Here is a 22,364-nt window from a genome sequence, read left to right as displayed (position 1 = left end):
TGATATTAAAATACATGAATTCTATTTTAATGCTAAAATATTACTTAATGCTTTGGAATATAAAGATTTTGAATGTTATGACTAGTCTGCAACATAGAATTATTGTAGTGAAACAGTATTGAGGCGGCTGGGATCGCTTAAGGCGTGTAGACATATCACAGCACTCAAAAAATGGCCCTGCTTTTTGATATAAATAATAATCTATTACAATAGTGAATAAAATTCGTCAATACATTTCTTTGTTATTTAGAGGGAGAATGCTGAAAAAAATTACTGTAGAATAAATTACGAAGAGTATGATAATTATAAGTTAATTAACAAATTAATGCCAGTTATACCAGTATTAGAGAGAGAGTAGTTAACTGCAATATGCCTAACAAATTAATCAGTATTATGGGATGCTTTTATACCGAGCATTTTAAAAAACAACAACATTCAGATCATTAATCTTCTAATACCACTCACAATTTTCCATTCACTAGATTGCTTATCAAATATACACCCTAATAATTTTCTGTCAGTTACCGGACATTTACCTTCATGTTCTGGAATATATTTAATTGCGCATGGATAACACATTACACAGCCAGTTTCCAGAATACAAGGATTCCGGATGGTGTCTTGACAGACTGGACATTTACTTCGATCCCTTCTCTTTTCTCCTTCATCTTTTATACTTACAGATACTCTTGAAGGGTTTGGTATATCTTTATCAAACCCCTTGATTCTTTTTTCTATCTTGACTGAAATATTTTCAGTTGTCCACCATTGATACACCCTTAACAAAAATATGAAGGATGGGAATATCTGGGAGCCTATGAAGGAAGTTATACCAAGTAAACCACTCAATTTTGAATTCCAATAATCTAAAGCACTATAGTAATTTTGGTTCTCCATTCTATTCTTGAGCTTATGACTCTTGTCGAAGTTTAAGGTATAACTATCAATTTCTTTTTCTAAGGGAAATTGCAATCTAGTATATTCAATACTAAATAGATAGTCTAACAAGGAAAAATAACCCGTTCTCTTTGTTAAATAGGATAATTTTAGTAGAATATCCACCGAATTAAAAATTTTGGTTAAGATTGGATATATCAATTGGAAAATTTTGAATAATCTCTTTTTTAAATTATTAATTATATTTTGACTAGTATCACCATTCCTAGGTAAACTAGAACCAAAAGAGTTTCTAGCAATTAGCTTAATATACAGCTGATCTAGTTTATTTTTGAGATATGGAAATATAATTTTCTGCAGAAAAACCACTAATCGTTGTTTTTTAGTCAATTGGAGGCCCAAAGGCCATTTCTGTGCCCATGCTGAAGTAGATTCAACATTATTTATTGCAGCCGTATGCGCATTTAATAATGGGTTACTCTTTGAATTAAACCTTTGTAAACCATAAAACTTGTCAACAAAAGTTGTATTATAATATTTAATATGGTAATATTCCACAAGACCCTTTATAATCAAATTAAACCATTCTTCAAAATAATTGTTTATACCTATTGACAATCTTGATGGGTATCTTGATATCCAATAATTTGTAAGAAGATATCGAATGGATGAAGGTAATAAGTCATCAACTTCTTGGGTGGAGACAATCTCAAAAATTGTAGGATATATAGATGCTAAAGTAACTTGGTTAATAGGCAAATTAGAAAGATAACTCATAATTAATACACACAATGTTCATTTTAAGTTTTTTAAATGTTAGTTAAGACATTTTCTATCCTAGTTTCGGTTATTTGAAGGTCCCTTTTTTATTACTACTACTAGCTTTCTAAACTTAAATTCTTTGATCAATGCTCGGTATAAAGAAGGCCATTCAGAAGAAATTATTCGGAGCATTTAAAAATGTCTTCAAAATAGTTAATGGAATAAAAATTTTTTTGATACATTAGCTAATAAACATATCATTAAAATCTTATAAAATTTATTTAAGAAACCTGTAAATGAATTTTATGGATTTCTTTAGTGAGTTTTCTTTTAAAAAAAAAATTAAGGATAATTGGGATATCAGCGGTTAGGTTTCTGTACCCAGCAGCTACGTCAAGAGAACATACTGTTGATAGGACCTCACTACATAATACCCGAGCAAAAACCTATGACACTCTCTTGGTGCATATTAATATTGTCTCTTAGGTTACTATAAAAAGATGCCTTGTAGATAAAGCTTATAATTCAATACTATCTCCAGAAGACTCATCCAAGTTTCATCAGTTAGCATTGATATTATATCTAAATAGTTATTCTTTGTAATATTTTTTTATATTTGATAGATTCAGGTCTCTATATGAATCAAAGTAAATGGAATATCTTCAGTATTTAAAGCACATGCTACAGTAGCAGCTAGCCCATGATTATCGGATAAAATCAATAGCAAAAACCCTTTTTGTATAATGCAAGTGACAGCTTAAAAAATTCTGCGCTTATTCCCAAATTTTTGATCAATTTCTTATTCAAATCCATCTACCATGCATATTGCCGCAATAGAAACTTCAAAATATAATTCTTCTAAAATATCAATGTTTCCTCTATTAAGGAACGCTAGTCGTACAGTTCCCACCTTGCAATTAAGTTCATCTGTACAGGAAGGTCAATTATTCAAGTACGATTAAATACAATAGCTGATGTTTCCAAATATAATTCTGGGCGCTTTGCCATATCTCTTCCGGTTATCTGTGCTAATCTGAATCAATAAGATCATAGAAATTAAATTCGATAATTTTGGAAAACTTCTGATACACGCATTGTAGTGCGCCTTTAGAAATTAATTAATATTCATATTTAGGGTAGTATTATCAATTGTGGCATTACTAGTCATACTATAACTATTCATATTGTTACTGTTATTGATGTTTCCATTATTTGGTAAGTTCTGAATGAGCTCCCATTGTTCACAAGCCTTTTTAAAAATATAAATTTCTTTTTCGCTAATTCCAATTTCTTTTTGAATATCATTAGTAGGCCCCTTCCTTAATTGACTAATTACTATCGATATCTTTCTTGTTATAATCTCTGAGGTTTTATTATACTGAGAATGTAATCCATTATCTAAGTTACGCAGATAATTTAACATTCGATCTATTTCATTTATTATTTTTTTTAAATCTTGATTTACTTCTCTCTCTTCATCGACAAATGATGAAGACGAGCTATTGTGATTATTTTGAGAGTTCATATTATTATCCATTGAGATAGATCTGGCTGGTATTATGGAACATGATTTTCTTGCTATAATTGTAGATGATGAAGAATTGGAATTGGAATTTAAATTTGCATTTGAAGTAAGAGAAAATTCAATTGGGATATCAATAATATCAAAGTAGTAATTCTTCAAATTAAAGTCAGCTGCTATTTTCCAACATTTCAATTTTTCTTTTAATGCCATATTTTCAATGCTTGGACTATAATCAAATAACCATTGTAACTTTGAAGGGAATATTTCAAGCAATTGTAGAATCAATGAATCATAATTAAAAATATTTTTATTGAGCAGCAGAAGTGCCATTGGTTGTAAACTTTGGTGAGTTACTTTAAATAATTCCAATCTTTTAAATATCTGCTCTTTATTAACAGAAAAATTTAAAATATTTTCTCGTTCATTTAAATAAGATAGCAATGGCAAATGTATCGAGTCAGACAAAAAAACTTCAGCAGTTTTGTCAGTATCACTTTCATCTATAGGGCAATTTTCAGTGTCAATGTTAATATTCTCGCCAAGTAACAAATAACATTGTGGTGTTAAAGCTTGATTATACTGGCTTGAAACTTCAGCATATTGATAATTCACTTCTAAAATTGCTCTTGAATGTACCTTTAAATAGATTATATTTTCTAAAGGTGTGCTCATTTAAACATATATTGATAGTATTAAAGCTTTTTTTTCCCTCGTTGTAGCCAGTTTCTTATTTAAGCGTTTTTGTAGAGGAAAAAGATACCATTGTTTAAATACTCTTATTGGTTGGATCAATAAAAAATATAAAAAAAAAGAATGAAATTAAAAATATGAATTAAGTCCAGAAAAACAAATGTAATATTAAAATTTGAAAATAAAAATTAAAGGCAAAGGTAGCACGTAAGCATAAATCCATTTGTTATACCAATTATCGATTTTGGATATATCATTCGTCACTAGGATAGACAAAAAATTGCTTTCCAAAATAACGTCTATTATGAATTACTCTGGGATTAAAATACGCTTGCAAAAATGACTACTAAGAAGCTTCTTACTCAAAGCTAAAGACATAAATTCAATTAACTTTTATTGCTTGTTTTCTAAAATCATAAATTTGTAAGACGGCTGAGAGAGAAACTAATTACATGTCTTATTTATACGTTTATAAAAATATAACATTTTCCACCAATCACTAATTAGTACTGCTTTCATAGTATCTCGAATGAGTCGAGATACGTTGTAAAGGGAAAGAGTTAATCATTAGCATAAATTACATTTTTTCAATGATATATAAAACAGACTTATAGTTACACGGTTGTATGCTTTATGCATAATTTTTTTTTTGAAGATATCTTAGAAGCGACATTATTAATTAGTGATATCTTAGTGTTAAGCATATCTGAGATAAAAAAGAGTAAAAAATATCTATTTATAAGTAACTAATTTACAGATAGTTGAATTAATTTTTTTTTGGAGTTTTATATTGGGCTCTTGATTTGAATCTTCACAACCAAGATATATGGAAAGCCCTATAGGAACGCTTTCTTCATTCGTGACAAATTATTATATAAACCTACCAAGCTGATGCTTAACAGAGGGTAGATGATGGCAAAGAATCCCGAATGTAAAAAGTTTATTAAATAATAAAAGTAAGTCAAAGATAAATTTTCAAGTGTAATAATATATTACAATAAACGTCAGAATTATATATCTCTATATATATTCAACTAGAATGGTATTAAACATTATAAACTCAAAATCCTTGTAAAAATATATAAAGAGAGATAAAGTTTGGATAAATAGTGAAAAAAAGGTAGAACAAGGAAATAAGACAAAAAAAATTTTGTAACAAAATTTAAATTAGTTGGACGAGCCGAATCCCTAACATGCAAGTTTTTTAACTCCTAATATTTGATTATACAATCATATCATATTTTTCAGTTTTTTTTTATTTTCTTTATATTTTTAGAATTGAATTAAATTATTCAATGATTTTACCTGTTAGTGGGTCTCTCTTTTTGAAATTCAATAACAAATCATCCTTTGGGAAAATAGTAGCAAACACTTTGATTTTTTCACTTAGGGGTGTAACTTTATGTTCCCAATTTGTATTCAAAGCGAATTTACCAATCAAAGTGGCAAAAGTAATCATCACATAAGTTTGACCCAAACAGACATGTGGACCACAACCGAATACTAGCCAATTTTTCTTGTTTTGCATTGCCTTACCACCTTCTACCCATCTTTCAGGAATAAATTCATCAGGGTTTTCATAAACTTCTGGATCATGTAAAGCTGGATAACATGATGGAATCAACATGGATCCCTTTGGTGCAGTATAAGTTTCAGTAACCGGGAAGTTCTTTTTAACCACATATGGCACCATAATAACAGGTGGTCTATAACGTAAGGTTTCTTTAATAACCATATTTGTATATTCCATCTTATCAATCATATTAATTGAAACAGATTCATCTGGTTTATTATCACGGACTTTCAATTGTTCAGTTCTAATCTTTTCCAAAACATCAGGCCTATCAGCTAAGATTTGGAAAATCCAGCAAGCTAAAGAAGATGAAGCATCTTGAGAGGCAAACAAAAATGTGAAAACAGCTTCTGAAACTTCTCTATTGGTGAATTCTCTATGGTACAATCTTGAAGTTTCATCATCTTTATTTTTAGAATCATACATTAATTTACACCAAGCATCCATGACACAGATTGATTTACCGCCTTTGGCAACATGATCCTTAGCCATTTGAGCACAATTCTCGAAAATCTTCATGGCATTGTCGGCTGTCTTCTTACCGTACCAAGTCTTTGTATATGGCAAAATGATGGGGAAATTCACCAATTCCAATGCAGCAGTGACTAAATAATAATCATCAGCGATTTTTCTAATCTGATCTTCTGTAATATAATCACCGCAGAATGAACGTAAAGAAATCGCACAAAGAATTTCTCTCATTTCATGGAAAAACACTTGTGGCTCATAATTATTTTCCTTGGATAATTCAACAAACTTGTCCATATATTTATCCACAATTTCTTCAATATGTGGTAAATATTGTTCCAATGCAGTCTTTGTGAAAAGACCGTTTAATGATTTTCTATAATCCAAATGAGCTTTACCATCTAAAAAGACCCAATTTGTGGGTCTTAAGATCTTGACAGCCACATCAACAACACATGGTTTAACGAACTTTTGAGCTTGAAAGATTTTTCTTGCCAAATCTCTATCCGACGCAATAATAACAAACTTATGAAAGATTGATACACAGGACAACTTCCCTGAATTCCATTTCTCCACGTATTGTTCGAATTTAGGATCTAGAGAGTCTAAAAATGGACCGATGATTGGGTACCATTTGAAAGCAGGACCTGCTAAGTTCCTTTTTCTAAGCTGATAAGCAATTTGATCATAGGTAAAAACAGCCACTAGAAAGGTGATTAATAATTGTAGCTTGGAATACTCCGAAAGGGAAAATAGACCCTTTTGTAAAAGAGTGTTAGACGAACCCGTTGATGAAACAACCTGTTCTAAAGTAGAATTGTAAGTGTCCATTTTTCAAAAACAATTCGTATCGATATCTATATAGCAAACAGCTCTCGAATCAGCTGAAATTTTCTCGATGTGTTATAAAAGAAATTATTAATAATAAATTAAGCACTGCTGTTTTCCAACGACACAAATAGAAGAATTTAGTCTTCCATTATTTTTTCCAAGGTAATGTTGACATCAAATCTCCGCCCTTTAAATACCATGGTCTTAATTATTGATATTTCATCTTCATTAATCTTCAAGGCCCAATCGGGTATTATTCTCATTCGGTACTTTGTTGATTCTCAAGATTGTGTCGAGGAACGAGATTCATCTTTTTATCGGGGTTAGGATGCTGTACGAGGGCATCATTTTTAAATCCGCGGAAATAGCACAGAGTCCTATACTGATTGTAGAAGACCTAGGATTGTGGAGTGAGAATTTTAGGGCTTTGAACACCCTAGGGATATTTAGGGACATACATTATACATATCCATTGTTGGTGAGAAAAAGAGCCATACAAGGCAACAAAGATAAAGAAATATGGGAATTTTTTCAATTTATTTTATGAAGGTTAAGAACCTTAACAAATCAATGAATAGTAAGAAGTGGACGTAGATCATATTAAAAGGCAGTAATACTTAAAGAGATTGACGAAAAATAACGGGACAAAAAAATATTTTATCCGAGAATGCCGGTCTGTATACGAGGGGATTAGTGTCGTTAAGCAAATGACGGCAATTTCTATCACGTGTGCATGATAGTAGTTGTACAGGGATGTATGTACATATACATTGTTATATGATTTATTTATAGATTAGTAGTCTTAAGCATCATTAGCATTAGATTGCCTCTTATGGATAGCACGAGCTAGATCAAAGTATTGATTTGGATGTACGATGTGTGTAACTCCCTCTGGCAGTTTGCCAATGGTCATCTCAAACACTTTTGTGGATGCCATTGCATATTCTTGTTGTTCTACAGATTCCATTACTTGATTTATTTGGCTTAAAGACAATCCCATCTTGGTTTTCAAATAACTTGTTAATTTTTCATGACTCCAATCACGATATGGGCAACCATGATATTCACCCCTTGCAGGTCGAGGTTTGCTTAGTATAGTACGGAAATCCCACGGTTTATAATTGATTCGGTTACCTTCCAAACCATACGTATGACGTATGTTATATCTATATTCTTTATTAAACTTGTCCAAAGTCATATGAGCTCCTGGTGCATAAACAAATTCATTGGCCCAAAATTTCAATGCCTCATCCACGGATAACCCAATACCTTTAAGAAACATGCCTAATTGTTGTCTACCATTGTAACGCAAATGATGATTTTCACGAAGTCCTTCCAATAGATTGAGAACACTGAGTGGATAATTTTTCATCATTTCTTTATCATAAATCATGTCACTTGTAATTTCACCTTCTCCAGTAGCATTACCGGATAAATATGAACTGCCAATACTTAGATCACTTAAATTATAACCAGAGGACAGGTGTTGGATAATCGGTAATAATCTATCATCTTCATTCAGTTTCGGTAGAATAGAATATGTCTTCAATAATGATGTTTCTAATTTTTGAGAAAATTCATTAGTCAATAGGTTTAATTGTTGAAATTGTCCGATATATGCCCAACCTTTATGCAAAAATACTTGTCGATTACTCAATAACTCTGTAACGTTTTCAAATGGCAATTTAATGAATTTTTCGTTTTGGAAAAACAATCTTTTAGAATTTTCATCTGTTAGATTCAATTGGAATGTTAAAAGTGGAGAGATCATAGAGTATAATTCAGTGGAAAATTCATTTTTCTCATCATCAGAAATATATTTCAAACTATCTAATTGTAAATCTTCCACAAATTTAGTCTGTTCACTGGATGTTAGCATGTTATAACGTAATTTAAATAAAATTGTTTCTGTATTAATAAATCGAGCACGCAATTCTTTGGATCTACAGAAACATAATCGTAAGATAAAATGTGAGTAATAATCCTTTTCTTGATCTTCAGCCGTGTTCATTGGTAAATATTTATTTAGAATAGGTTTGACAGAAGTTTCAATATCACGGATATTTTTGGATCTACTTAACATCGTTTCAATTTCGATTAAAACTTTGAGTCTGTCAATGGCCCATATTTCAAAATTATCAAGGGTTATTTCTTGTGTGGGGGCTATATTGTAAAAATTAAGTTTCGATATTGAAGAATCATTTGTTAATTCATGTTTGATTGAATTGTTTGAATACTGATCTTGAAAATTACGACGAGAAGTTAACCGTCTTTTATTTTGTCTGAACATTTGGGAGCTTTATTTCTTATGATTTGTATGATTCAAACGCTTTTCTTGCTATTACTCTTCTTATTTTACTACCTTTTCCCAACTACTTCATTTTTCAATTTTTTTTTTAAGCTATGAACTTTTTTACGCGTATTGTGAAGTAATTCAAAATAACGCGTCAATAAGAGATCTACCAAACTTTAAAGGCGATGAGTTACCCGTACAATGTAATTGTTCGATCTTCATGACGATTCAGTAATACATTATAGATTTAGCATAATCCTCTTTAAGAAAACGTCTAGCCACCTTTTTTTTATGAATATGTAGGAATAACAGGTTATTATATATATATATATATATGTATAACTAGTACTATAGAATATAGAAGGATAAGTATCTATAGATCATGGTTCATTAACGATTGTTTGTTATGGAAGAATTTCCATCAAATGCTAGTATTCTACTGTTATCAAACCAAATATTATAATGGTTTAAATTTTCTTCAATTATCAACAACTCTGTTTGCCTAATCGTATTGGTTTGACAAAAATTTTCATAAATAGTTCTTCTGGAATCATCTTCAGGCATATCAATAAAGGGCCCAATTTTAGATTTATCCAGAAAATTAGTATACGGCAATGGCATAATTATTTCTTGAGTTTTACAGACACTTTGGACGAATCTATAAGTGCTAACAAATCTATCTACTTTTGATGCTTCAAACTTATGCAACATTGTCATTTCATAATTTATAGCTTCCATTTCTTTTAACAAATGGTATAATTTTATTTGATTAATTTTCCAAAAGAAATGATTTAGAAAGTGTAAGATATACTCATCATTTGTATTCTTAATATCAGATGATATAAGATTAATGAAATCTTCTGTTTCTGCCTTGTTTTGGAAAATAGGATCAATTATTACTCCTGCATGACGATTTGCAATTGTTCCAAACATTAGAAACAAGTAACGGACATAAACATCCTCAATAATCGGTAATTTTACTATTTGAAAATCTTCTGGTATTTTAAAATGGTCGTTACCTTCTTCAAGGTTCTTGCCTGTGACAAATAAATGAAATACAAATTCACCACCAATTCCTGGATTATACAATTTTTCTAGAAATTCAGATTCTTCCGTAAAAAATTGAATATATACCATATTTATTCTTGTCAAATGATATTTGTTATTTTGAAAATTTTTGGCAATTATCTTATCTTTTTTTTTTTTTTTCAAAATATCAAGTAATTAATATAGCTTGCTGGAACTATATTGTACTGATTATCTCTTTTTTACCACTCTTTGTGAGCGGCAATATTAATTTTAAAGGGACTTCGGACTTTTCTGTTATATGAACACAAAGCCAGTTTTTAAAAGAAATGAGATTCTTATCACTTGTTGAAATAATTCAGTAGTCTAAGACGCTTGATTATATTTTTTTTAAATGGTTGATCTATGCTTAGCAATTTTTATATATTTGTTACTAACTTTTATTAATTTACTGTAATTGCATTAATCAATTAACGCTAACTTGGACATAATTTTAATAAGTACATTTAAAATATAAGATTGAGTAAAAAATATATAATTCTGATATGTTAGTATCCTTTTAAGTTCAATATATTACTATAAAGTGTGCATCAATTTTTTTGATTATTTTTTTTATCTAGCCGCCTCATTTTTTTCAGTTTTTAGAATAATTTTCTTAAAATGAAAATTATTCCGAAATATTTCGGGTAATATATGGTAAAAATAAAATACTAATAAGCAAAAACATTTTGAAAAATATAAATCAACTTATATGTTCTTTACAACCTTTAACTATTTTCGCAATCTTTTATTTTTAAGAAACTTTTAATAGGATACAGATTATTTATAATGCTGTTAATGCTTTATTTTGAAAATATCTGAAACAAACTTGAAACCTCTTTCTAATAAATGATATATCATCATATTATTTAGACATAAAATAGACTTAAAAAACCAAATATATATAGTAGATAATATAATAATCTTTAACTTAAAATTGTTAATTCTTTAAGCAAAACTTGGACCATCCGAATGAGAAATGACGTATAAAAAGTTTATTTATTTCTTTTGCATTAATTCGGTATTATGTTCCTTTGAGATTCCATATATTAATGCTCAGCTAATACCATCTAATGAACCTATTTTAACACAACAGTATTTAGAAGATCACTTTCCCTTACTTCGAAGTACATGTACAAAAAATGCATTATCAACGCTCTTACCAAGATGTGTGAAGGAAGGTTTTGATCAGATACCTTCTGAGTTGAAATCAAAAACTGCAATAGAATTAACATATTGTGAATTTCAAATAAGTGGCTTAGAAGCTCATATAGAAAGTTGTTTAAAAATAAGTTCTAATGATCCGGAATCAATAGTTTCATGTATGTTAGCATCGGATGTTGCAACTCAATGGTGGACGACCTATAGTGGTTATTATCAAAACCTTCCCACAGTTTGTTTTGAAAATTCCTTGACTTTTGAAAAAGAACAAATATTAGATTTATTTTTGAATGTTACACAGATGTATGAAAGATTTAATGGTGAAATTAATCATCAATTAGATAATATTTTAAATAATGTTAAGAATACATCTGACGAATTTATAAATGACTTAAATCAAAATTTTGAAGAATCTAAAGAAAATTTTCAAAATGAATTACAAGTAGAAAGAAATGGAGTAATTGTGGAATTGAACAAGTTAAAAAATGAAATGAGCTCTATGGAGAGTCTAACTGAGAAAATTAATAATAATGTTAAATTACAAGATATGTTCATAAATGACTCCTTAACTATAGCTCAGGCTGGTATTGATTCCATTGTCAATGCAGTGTTTAATAATAATCTTGATTTAGAAATACAATATCTTAAACAAAATCATTATACAGATATTAAAAATATGGGACAGATCTCAAAAGAGTTCGTTTTTGGATTACGAGAGAATCAAAATGACCTATTTTTAGAAATGACTGAAAAATTGAATAAAGCGTTACAGAATGTGTCAGCTTTTTCCAATATGGTAGCTAATGAACTAAGTTATAATGCTGAACTTGTAAATGAGCTAGACGTTACTATCAGAGGTTCTCTAATGGAAAATATAAATGAAATAATTTTACCAGAATTGACCACCTTTAAAGATCAAATAATTGACGACTGGTTTTCAATGAGTCAATTTTTAACAAATGAAATTAATATATACAATGAACATATTGTAGGAAGTTTTAATAACATTGATTCTACATTGAATGATACTAGAATGAAAATATCAAATATAGATCAAGGATTGGAGAAACTAGAGACTCGTTTAAACTGTGTTATTAAAACATTTACAACCATAATCAACTTTTTTGGGATGCTTCTAAAATTGATCACCAATAGGTTTATCTGGATCTGTATTATCCCTATTTTAACATTTGCTAGAATATATAGTAGCTATATGAACCCTTCCGTTTTACTCTACAATTTTAAAATAATAAAAATAGCATTAGTTGCCATCTCAATTTATTTAGGGTCAATTTTTGGTGACACAATATTTCATTTAATACTTTAATACAATATACTTAGTAATTCATATAGTTTACTATACTTTTTTTTTTTTGTTTGTGTGTGTGTGTGTGTGTCTTACATTTTACTAGCCCATGTATCTCTTATTTGTGTATAAAATATCTGCTATAGCTTTTACAAAAATGGCCTGAAGTAATTTGTTAAGACTTAAGTTTACTACATATATATATATATATACATATATATTTGCAATTAGTATCTATTAGCATGATATATACTGTTTCAGAAGTAAACTATTAGACTAATCCCTAAATATCGACTTATAGATTCCACTAAACTATTATCTAGGTATTATTTTGTCCAAAAAAATCTTGAACTAGTAATTTACACTCTTTACTTTATTACCGCTATAAATCCTAGTGGTTATTTTTCTAAGATGCTGTAATGTCAGATACCAATTGTGTTATAATACTCATACCATTATAAATTCTTGCAAAAGAAAACAATGTAACAAATATAAAAATTCTGATTTTTTTGAAAATCAGAACTTAATATAGAGTCAAGACATAATATTTTTAAGTTCTCAGTTAAAAGCATTAAAATTGTTTGATATTGCAGAAAATTATAGGCGGTTACACAAAATCTGCGAACTAAAAATTTCCATGGAAACAAAAAAAAATCACTTAAAATTAATGGCCGTAAAACTATATAAAAGCTATAAATATTTGTAACCGGATATTTATCTACAAAGTTTTATTTACTTGAAATGAAAGAATAATTGTGCCATTATATATATAACAAAAACGACAAACCTCAAAGAATATGGGGGGGTGTAATTAGTCTAGAGGTCTTAATGCAATTTCCTTACATAACGTGGTGGACCTTCGTCAATAAGTTTCACCACACCTCGTAGGGTGTTTGAATCTAGCATTACTAATTTATAACCGGTAAAAAATAAAAATTGTTCCACATATTCTCTGACAGGACGATCAAGTGCCGTAGAGCTAACAATCTTTATTGATATTTTGAAATAACTCCCATTACAACCTTTTACAGTGCCTGGCAATAATTCAATATCTATTGGATTATCCAATAGACATAGTATTGAATTGAGATTTGGGGCTTCATTACACCTTTCTAATGAACTAACATTTTTATTATTTCTTTTACTTATATATGTATAATTGTTAGTCATATTTATTTTGCTTTTCTTATCCTGTTTAATTTGCTACTAAAAAAAAAAAATTGGGAACCTTATTAGAATATAGTTTGAAAAATTAGGAGTATAAAGAAACAAAATTAATTAAAAAATTTATTAAAATAAAAAATATATGAAGTCTTTTATACTTCAGAAATATTAAAATATAAGTCAAAAATTTGTGGATTAATTTTTAATTTTAAGCATAGATAAACTACCTTTATTCTTTTTTTCTTTAATTTTACTATTGTGGTAGGAATTTAATGGGTTAATTTTAAAAATCCTTAATACTTCCTTTATTTAATTGCTTTTGTCCGTCTTTCGTGAATATTCTTAAAAATAATTCCAAAAGATATATATAGAATATTCTTCTGTACTTTAGACAAAATGGTTTTTTGTATTTTTGTGTCTAAATTTACTTAACAAAGTATGTCATTTCATTATTATTTTTATTATGTACTTTTAAGAATTTTTAATCTTTCAAAATATCAAGTTTAGCCTTCCATATGTACGTAGTTCTTTAGAATATTAGAAAAGTCCCCTGGATCAACAAGATTATGTACTCGTTATAAATAATATTGAGTAGGATATTTCCAATTCTTGGACTAACAATAATACAGAAAAAGTATAATCAAGTATGTGCCAAATTTTTTCTTTAAATATAAGTAGTTTAACTGTGAAAGCATAATGGATGTATATTTGTGACGCTCTTTACTTTGGCAATTGTCGCTCGGACAAATACTGTGAAATCATTTATCCGAAATTCTGTAAAAAAGACCAACAAGCATAACAATATTCTTTTATACAAAACTTTGGATAACTAAACTTACCTTAATATTAGTTCTAAAAATCTCTAATAAAATAAACAAAGGTTTTAATCATATCTTATAACAAAATACTCAAATGTCTCGCACAGCTCAGAAGCGTCTATTAAAGGAATTACAGCAATTAACCCGTGATCCACCTCCTGGAATAATTGCTGCTCCTAAAACTGAAAGCGATCTATTTACTTGGGATTGTCTTGTTGCTGGGCCACCAGACACACCATATGCAGGCGGTTTATTTAATTGTCAGTTACAATTCCCAACTGATTATCCATTATCACCACCAACACTTACATTCACCCCATCAATTTTACATCCAAACGTTTATCCAAATGGGGAAGTTTGTATATCTATTTTACATGCTCCAGGTAGTGATCCAAACATGTATGAATTACCAGAAGAGCGTTGGTCTCCTGTACAAAGTGTCGAGAAAATTTTATTAAGTGTTGTCAGTATGCTAAGTGAGCCAAATGTAGAAAGTGGTGCGAATATCGACGCTTGCATTCTATGGAGAGATCACAGGGATGACTTTAATAAAAAGGTTAAAAGAGATGTTTTAAAATCATTAGGATTTTGATAATGAAAAATTGAAAAGAAAAACAAGCAACTGGACCGTCTGTATGTGATTTCTAATCGCTTAGTATGGATACCCCTCTCCCTCCTTTGATTAGTCTATAGATATAAGTATACGTATATAGATTTTATGTACAGTATTATACATATATATATATATATATATGCGAAATGCACTGTTGAGTAGGAACAGTACATATCACAATTCTAGCATTAATGATAATTATGATTTGATTCATGTACTAAGAGAAAAAGAAAAATCTTTCCAAAATTATATATTGTTTGTCTCAGGCTTAGAAGTAACTTATTACACTCTTAGTTCATGTTATTATACTGTTACTTTTGCAACTTAGTCATTATCAGGAAAGCAGATTCCTATTTGACGATTTCTCCGGAGTTACGCGTTATTATCTCTTCACGCGTTTCTCTCGTATAGTCATCTTCTCTTAAAAAAATAGCTTAATATCCCCATAAAGTCAAAGCTAGGTAACTTTGCATGTTATTCCATAGCGCTGTATCAATGATAAGTACTATAAATTTTTGGCCATTGCCATTATATGTATAATAATCTTTTCACTCTTTAAGACAACGTTGAAAAAAACTAATACCCCGGGTAACGAATCCGCCAATTTTCCGTTTCATTTTCCATTTATTATTTACCAGGCAAAGCCTCAAACCAGGAAATAAACATAGATAAAAGGAAAAGTGAAAAACCGTGGAATTTGCTAAAGTAACAAGAAGTTGCAAAAAAATAAATAAGGATATTATATATTGACCAGGCTTGATCCATATTTGGTTTGTTTACACATTCAGAAAAGGGATTAATTGCATTCTACTATAGAACAGCACATTCAAGAATATATAAGCAAGAGTTCAAAAATATTTAGATCCGAACTATACCCATCTGATTTATAAGCATCAAAAGAGTTTAACAAGATCATTTATAGGAAATATTATTCTACTATTAATAAGATGGTCACCTTTCATTCGCTATTGCTGAAGATATCAGTAATTACCACCATCACTAATGCAGTTTCGCTAAATCTGAACGATTCTTCATCTTTAGATAATGCAGCCGCTTTAGTTGCATATGGGTTAATGGATTATTATAATGGTAACCAGTATGGTCAAACTATTGGTATGTTTTCTGATCCATACTATTGGTGGGAAGCTGGTGGTGCTTGGGGTTGTATGTTGGATTATTGGTATTATATGCAAAACGATACTTATAACGATGTGATTTACGAAGCTTTACAATATCAAACTGGTGACGATAATGATTATATTCCACTAAATCAATCCACTACTGAAGGTAATGATGATCAAGCCTTTTGGGGTATTGCTGCCATTACAGCAGCTGAAAGAAATTTCACAAATCCACCACCAGATAAACCACAGTGGCTATATTTAGCACAAGCTGTCTTTAACACCATGGCATTACGTTGGGATAGTGATACTTGTAACGGTGGCTTAAGATGGCAAATTTTTGTCTGGAACTCTGGTTATTCATACAAGAACTCTGTTTCTAATGGTGCACTTTTCCATATTGCTGCAAGATTAGCAAGGTATACGGGTAATCAAAGTTATGTGGATTGGTCTGAAAAAGTTTATGATTGGATGTTGGGAACTGGACTAATTTCCAATGGTACTACCTATAAGTTCGTTCATGATGGTGTTAATATTGAAACTAATTGTACAGATATTACTCCATATCAATGGACATATAATCAAGGTCTTTTACTGGCTGGTTGTGCTTATCTATATAACTTTACTCAAGATGAGAAATGGTTAATAAGAACAAATCAATTTTTAAATGGGTCTGGTGTTTTTTTCAATAATAGTGTAATTTATGAAGCTGCATGTCAACCAAATAAAAACTGTAATAACGATCAACGTTCATTTAAAGCTTACTTTGCACGTTTCTTAGGTGTTACAGCTCAATTGTTACCAAGCACAAGGGACACTATCATGCAATGGATCGATACTTCAGCATATGCTGCTGCTCAAGCTTGTTCAGGTGGTACTGACGGTCACACTTGTGGTATGGATTGGAACTGGAATGGTTGGGATGGTTATTATGGTTTAGGTGAGCAAATGGCCGCTCTAGAATTTATGGTTAATACTAGAGCTCTTGATTTGCCTCCACCTTACACAAGTTCTAATGGTGGTTCCTCTACAGGTAGTGGCGCTGCTGGTACCGAACAAAAGCCAACAAATTTGGGTCCCTTGAACATTACTGCCGGTTCAAAAGCTGGTGCTGGTATCATTACGTGTGTAGTTGGTATTTCTATTCTTGCATGTTCTATGTGGCTGGTTGTTTAATTAGAAGAATATATAAGCATATATGTGGTGCTTATTTCTTTTACTACCACTAATAACACTTATTTTCACTTTAAGGATGTATTTTATTAAAAAGGAAGAATATTTGATTTTTTGTTGTTACGTGCTATTTTTTATTACCTCTTGAGCTCGATATCTTACTCAATTGTTTTTTTAGGTTTCAATTTTGATATTTATTTGATTTTCTTTTTTTCATGACGTTACTTTTCTCAATTTTTATGGATGTTTTTTTATTTACTAGATTCATAGCATTACATCATAATTACCATATTCCTTTTATCCTATTATTACTAATTTTATTCTGTACCTTAGGCCTTTACTCTGCTTCTACTTTACTTAGTTTTTTTATATATATTTTTCATGTATTTATTTATATACTTACATGTGCGGATTTTTATCATTCACTATATTTGAAGATCAGGTTTTATATTGTTCTCTCTGATATCCTATATGAACTACTCTGTGAACAGGTATGATTTATTTATATTTCTTTTTAAATCATACTGAGTCATTTTCGCGTCTTCCCCCTGATTTTTTTTAGATTTCGGCAAAATTATCCTAGCCATTAGTGTCATTTGCCGGATTTTGCCTTATCGCTGACACCTTTGTTTATTTTAAGGGTAAGTAAATTATTTCGAAAAAATCTTTGAAAATAAGCTTTTTTTTCATTTGTTAACTTACTATAAAGGAAAGGATAAATCTTAAGCTATATATTATCTCTTCCAAATAGGTTATGAGTTGTTTGAAGATTTAAAGTCATTAAAACGAAATCTCTAAAAGAATTAGCTTATATACTTTAAACACATTTGACAGGGGTGCCATTTATTGTCTTATTTTCATAATTTCAGGCATACAATATAGCATTATATCTGGTTTAAGATTTAATATTTTTTTTAAAGATTTCTAAGATCGCTTGAACAATTTGAAAAATTTAATAAACAAATATAGAAATAAGAATTTTCTGTTTAAAATTATGGTAAAAATACATTCGTTATTATTTCAGATTTCTCTCTTACCTCTATTTACAAATGCCCTTAAAATAGATCTAGATGATTTTTCTTCCTTACAAAACGCAACTTCCTTGATTGCATATGGTATGATGGACTATTATAATGGACATGATTATGGCCAGGTTATTGGTATGTTTGCTAAACCATACTATTGGTGGGAAGCTGGTGGTGCTTGGGGCTGTCTGCTCGATTATTGGTATTATATGCAAAACGATACTTACAATGATTTAATTACTGAGGCTCTACTATATCAAACTGGTGACCGTAATGACTATGTTCCACTAAATCAGTCAACAACTGAAGGTAATGATGATCAGGCCTTTTGGGGTATTGCTGCCATTACAGCAGCTGAAAGAAATTTCACAAATCCACCACCAGATAAACCACAGTGGCTATATTTAGCACAAGCTGTCTTTAACACCATGGCATTACGCTGGGATGATTCCACTTGCAATGGTGGTTTAAGATGGCAAATTTTTGTCTGGAACTCTGGTTATTCATACAAGAACTCTGTTTCTAATGGTGCACTTTTCCATATTGCTGCAAGATTAGCAAGGTATACGGGTAATCAAAGTTACGTCGAATGGGCAGATAAGATTTATGATTGGATGTTTGGTACTGGTATAATATCAGATGAGTATGAAACATATAAATTTGTTTATGATGGCGCTAATATTGAAACTAACTGTACCGATATAACGCGTTATCAATGGACATATAATCAGGGTCTTGTATTAGCTGGTTGTGCTTATCTATATAATCATACTCAAGATGAGAAATGGTTAATAAGAACAGAACAATTTTTAAATGGATCCGTTGTTTTCTTCAGGGATAATGTAATTTATGAAGCTGCATGTCAACCAAATAAAAACTGTAATAACGATCAACGTTCATTTAAGGCTTACTTTGCACGTTTCTTAGGTGTTACAGCTCAATTAATACCTAGCACAAGGGACACTATCATGAGATGGATCAACACCTCAGCATATGCTGCTGCTCAAGCTTGTTCAGGTGGTACTGACGGTCACACTTGTGGTATGGACTGGGTTTGGAAGGGCTGGGATGGTTATTATGGTTTAGGTGAGCAAATGGCCGCTCTAGAATTTATGGTTAATACTAGAGCTCTTGATATGCCTCCACCTTACACAAGCTTTAATGGTGGATCCTCTACAGGTAGTGGTGCCGCAGGTACTGAAAGGGATCCAACCAATTTATCTCCTCTACATATAACTGCTGGCTCAAAAGCTGGGGCAAGTATCATTACTTGTATTGTCAGTATCTCTATTCTCACAGGTGCAATGTGGCTTGTTGCTTAAACAAAGGACGCATTCATATTGCAACTTCTAAATATTCTCCTAGTGTTATTTATAAGAAAAGGATGCTGATAAATGTTTTTTTAATGTCTTTACTATTCTTCTTTTACTTTTTCATGGGCAAACTTTTTTTTTGTGAATGCCTTATTCTGTTTCTTATTTAATATTCAACTTAACTTTACTTAATCTGTGCATTCCTATTAAAAATTACCATACTTTTTCGATACTGTTATGTGTTATTTAATGGAATTCCCTTTTACATTGCATTATCAGGCATTCGATGTGTTTTTCTTTACTTCCTTTATTTATTCATTTTATTTTGTATGTTCATCGATATAAACATTTCTTACTTTATATATTTTAGTCACATTGTTACTTCTTAACTTTAAATGTTGTGGACCAGAAAATTTAAGGGCTATATCTGCCTACATTATATCTTGCTATTTACCTGTAGATGACCCAAAAAGTTGAGTTTTTCTTTGTTGATACATTCTTGTAAGACATTTTTTTTTCCAATTACCGCAAATATTCATGGTTGTTTGGAAGTGTGGATATTGGCTCTCGAAAAAAGACTGTTTATCCTTTGGAATTTTTAATCATATATCTTGTTCAAGCTATAATTGGATTCATAGTAGTATTTGTTTACTTTTGGTTGGAGAGCCAACCTGTTTTAACATAAGTAACATTCAGATCAATAATAATATTATACAAGATATTTATAGGGTTTAGAAATATACACATAATAGGATTGAATTTTCGAGATTTAGTAGTAGATATAATAGATAATATCAGCATTTCTACTTTTTAAACTAGGATAATTTAAAATATTTAGACAATTAGGAATTATTTCGATAATTGAAGGTAATTTTTATAGTATATTAGTTTTGGAGTTAATATTCAGCAATAATTATGGTTTGGCTTAGGTATCTAATAATTCAGATCAGTATATTAGCATCATTTTCAACTGCAGTCCATTTAAATTTAAATGTCACGTCTTCATTACAAAATGCCGCTTCGTTAGTTGCCGTTGGATTAATGGATTATTATAATGGTGACCAGTATGGTCAAACTATTGGTATGTTTTCTAATCCATACTACTGGTGGGAAGCTGGTGGTGCTTGGGGATGTATGATAGATTATTGGTATTTTATGCAAAATGATACTTATAATGATATTATATCGCAGGCTTTATTATATCAAACAGGTGATCGCAACGATTATATTCCCTTGAATCAATCAACGACTGAGGGTAATGATGATCAAGCTTTCTGGGGGATTACCGTAATGTCAGCAGCAGAACGTAACTTTACAAATCCACCACCAGATAAACCACAGTGGCTATATTTAGCACAAGCTGTCTTTAATACCATGGCATTACGCTGGGATGATTCCACTTGCAATGGTGGTTTAAGATGGCAAATTTTTGTCTGGAACTCTGGTTATTCATACAAGAACTCTGTTTCTAATGGTGCACTTTTCCATATGGCCGCAAGATTAGCAAGGTATACGGGTAATCAAAGTTATGTTGATTGGGCGGTTAAGGTATATGATTGGATGGAGAAGACTGGTCTAATTTCTAATGATACCTACTTCAAATTTGTGTATGACGGAGCAAGTATTGAAACAAATTGTACAGATATAACACAATTTCAATGGACTTATAATCAGGGATTAATATTATCGGGTTGTGCCTATTTATATAATCATACTGAAGACAGTAAATGGTTAACAAGGACAGAACAATTTGTGAATGGTTCTGCTGTATTCTTTAATAATAGTATAGTATATGAAGCAGCTTGCCAGGGGAGTAAAAGATGTGATAATGATCAACGTTCATTCAGAGCATATTTTGCTCGTTTTCTAGGTGTCACTGCACAATTAGTGCCAACTACAAAAGATATAATTATGGATTGGATTAATACTTCAGCATATGCTGCAGCACAAGCATGCTCAGGTGGTACAGATGGTCATACTTGCGGATTAAATTGGTTTAACATAGGATGGGATGGGTATTATGGCCTTGGAGAGCAAATGGGTGCCTTAGAATTTTTAGTAAATACCAGGGCTTTAGACATGCCAGCTCCATACACAAGTTCAAATGGTGGTTCATCTACTGGTAATGGAGCTGCTGGTACTGAGAAGCCACCTACTAACTTAGGGCCTTTGCATATAACTGATGGCTCAAAGGCAGGTGCTGGAATCATAACTTGTGTAATTGGGCTATCAATTCTTCTTTGCACAACATGGTTGGCACTGTAATAGATGGATTATTAATTAGCAACAACTACCTTATGTAATACAGTAGCAATGGTAAATGCTCTCTTTGGATTGCTTATGATTTTTTTTATAATTTTATTTACATTATAGTTTGTTACTATAACGAGTTGTTTTCATACATACAAGAAATATTGACTATTTTTAATGCTATTTTACTTTAAATACTCGTAATATAAGTATTAGAATATTTTTTATTTTATTATACTTAGTATTACCTGAATGTTCTACGTTTTGAATTTTTTTATTTGAGCCTCTGCGTTTTCTAATCGCAAACATGACCTTA

General features: G+C 30.5%; 10 protein-coding genes across 10 annotated transcripts; 5 read left to right on the top strand and 5 right to left on the bottom strand.

Moving 5' to 3' along the window:
* Nucleotides 1-435: 435 nt before the first annotated feature.
* PEX12 (ubiquitin-protein ligase peroxin 12) lies at nucleotides 436-1,674 on the bottom strand (the record flags this gene model as incomplete). The annotated part of the gene is made up of 1 exon (XM_004182022.1): nucleotides 436-1,674. The coding sequence occupies one exon, from the start codon at nucleotides 1,672-1,674 to the stop codon at nucleotides 436-438; it is 1,239 nt and encodes a 412-aa protein (XP_004182070.1).
* Nucleotides 1,675-2,773: 1,099 nt separating this feature from the next.
* CSI1 (Csi1p) lies at nucleotides 2,774-3,856 on the bottom strand (the record flags this gene model as incomplete). The annotated part of the gene is made up of 1 exon (XM_004182021.1): nucleotides 2,774-3,856. The coding sequence occupies one exon, from the start codon at nucleotides 3,854-3,856 to the stop codon at nucleotides 2,774-2,776; it is 1,083 nt and encodes a 360-aa protein (XP_004182069.1).
* A 1,306-nt stretch (nucleotides 3,857-5,162) lies between these two features.
* Nucleotides 5,163-6,746, bottom strand: ERG5 (C-22 sterol desaturase; the record flags this gene model as incomplete). Its single annotated transcript, XM_004182020.1, has 1 exon — nucleotides 5,163-6,746. The coding sequence occupies one exon, from the start codon at nucleotides 6,744-6,746 to the stop codon at nucleotides 5,163-5,165; it is 1,584 nt and encodes a 527-aa protein (XP_004182068.1).
* Nucleotides 6,747-7,548: 802 nt separating this feature from the next.
* PRI2 (DNA primase subunit PRI2) lies at nucleotides 7,549-9,036 on the bottom strand (the record flags this gene model as incomplete). The annotated part of the gene is made up of 1 exon (XM_004182019.1): nucleotides 7,549-9,036. The coding sequence occupies one exon, from the start codon at nucleotides 9,034-9,036 to the stop codon at nucleotides 7,549-7,551; it is 1,488 nt and encodes a 495-aa protein (XP_004182067.1).
* Nucleotides 9,037-9,429: 393 nt separating this feature from the next.
* Nucleotides 9,430-10,176, bottom strand: TBLA0H02630 (uncharacterized protein; the record flags this gene model as incomplete). The annotated part of the gene is made up of 1 exon (XM_004182018.1): nucleotides 9,430-10,176. One exon carries the CDS (start codon nucleotides 10,174-10,176, stop codon nucleotides 9,430-9,432), a length of 747 nt encoding a protein of 248 aa, XP_004182066.1.
* A 907-nt stretch (nucleotides 10,177-11,083) lies between these two features.
* KAR5 (Kar5p) lies at nucleotides 11,084-12,592 on the top strand (the record flags this gene model as incomplete). Its single annotated transcript, XM_004182017.1, has 1 exon — nucleotides 11,084-12,592. One exon carries the CDS (start codon nucleotides 11,084-11,086, stop codon nucleotides 12,590-12,592), a length of 1,509 nt encoding a protein of 502 aa, XP_004182065.1.
* A 2,055-nt stretch (nucleotides 12,593-14,647) lies between these two features.
* Nucleotides 14,648-15,145, top strand: UBC7 (E2 ubiquitin-conjugating protein UBC7; the record flags this gene model as incomplete). The annotated part of the gene is made up of 1 exon (XM_004182016.1): nucleotides 14,648-15,145. The coding sequence occupies one exon, from the start codon at nucleotides 14,648-14,650 to the stop codon at nucleotides 15,143-15,145; it is 498 nt and encodes a 165-aa protein (XP_004182064.1).
* Nucleotides 15,146-16,113: 968 nt separating this feature from the next.
* TBLA0H02600 (glycoside hydrolase family 76 protein) lies at nucleotides 16,114-17,463 on the top strand (the record flags this gene model as incomplete). The annotated part of the gene is made up of 1 exon (XM_004182015.1): nucleotides 16,114-17,463. One exon carries the CDS (start codon nucleotides 16,114-16,116, stop codon nucleotides 17,461-17,463), a length of 1,350 nt encoding a protein of 449 aa, XP_004182063.1.
* A 991-nt stretch (nucleotides 17,464-18,454) lies between these two features.
* TBLA0H02590 (glycoside hydrolase family 76 protein) lies at nucleotides 18,455-19,807 on the top strand (the record flags this gene model as incomplete). The annotated part of the gene is made up of 1 exon (XM_004182014.1): nucleotides 18,455-19,807. One exon carries the CDS (start codon nucleotides 18,455-18,457, stop codon nucleotides 19,805-19,807), a length of 1,353 nt encoding a protein of 450 aa, XP_004182062.1.
* A 906-nt stretch (nucleotides 19,808-20,713) lies between these two features.
* TBLA0H02580 (glycoside hydrolase family 76 protein) lies at nucleotides 20,714-22,063 on the top strand (the record flags this gene model as incomplete). Its single annotated transcript, XM_004182013.1, has 1 exon — nucleotides 20,714-22,063. One exon carries the CDS (start codon nucleotides 20,714-20,716, stop codon nucleotides 22,061-22,063), a length of 1,350 nt encoding a protein of 449 aa, XP_004182061.1.
* Nucleotides 22,064-22,364: the final 301 nt, after the last annotated feature.

This window comes from Henningerozyma blattae, chromosome 8 (assembly GCF_000315915.1).
Source record: "Henningerozyma blattae CBS 6284 chromosome 8, complete genome".
Lineage (NCBI taxonomy): Eukaryota > Fungi > Ascomycota > Saccharomycetes > Saccharomycetales > Saccharomycetaceae > Henningerozyma > Henningerozyma blattae.
Note: the sequence above shows the minus strand (reverse complement) of the source record. Positions and strands in the feature narration are given on the sequence as shown.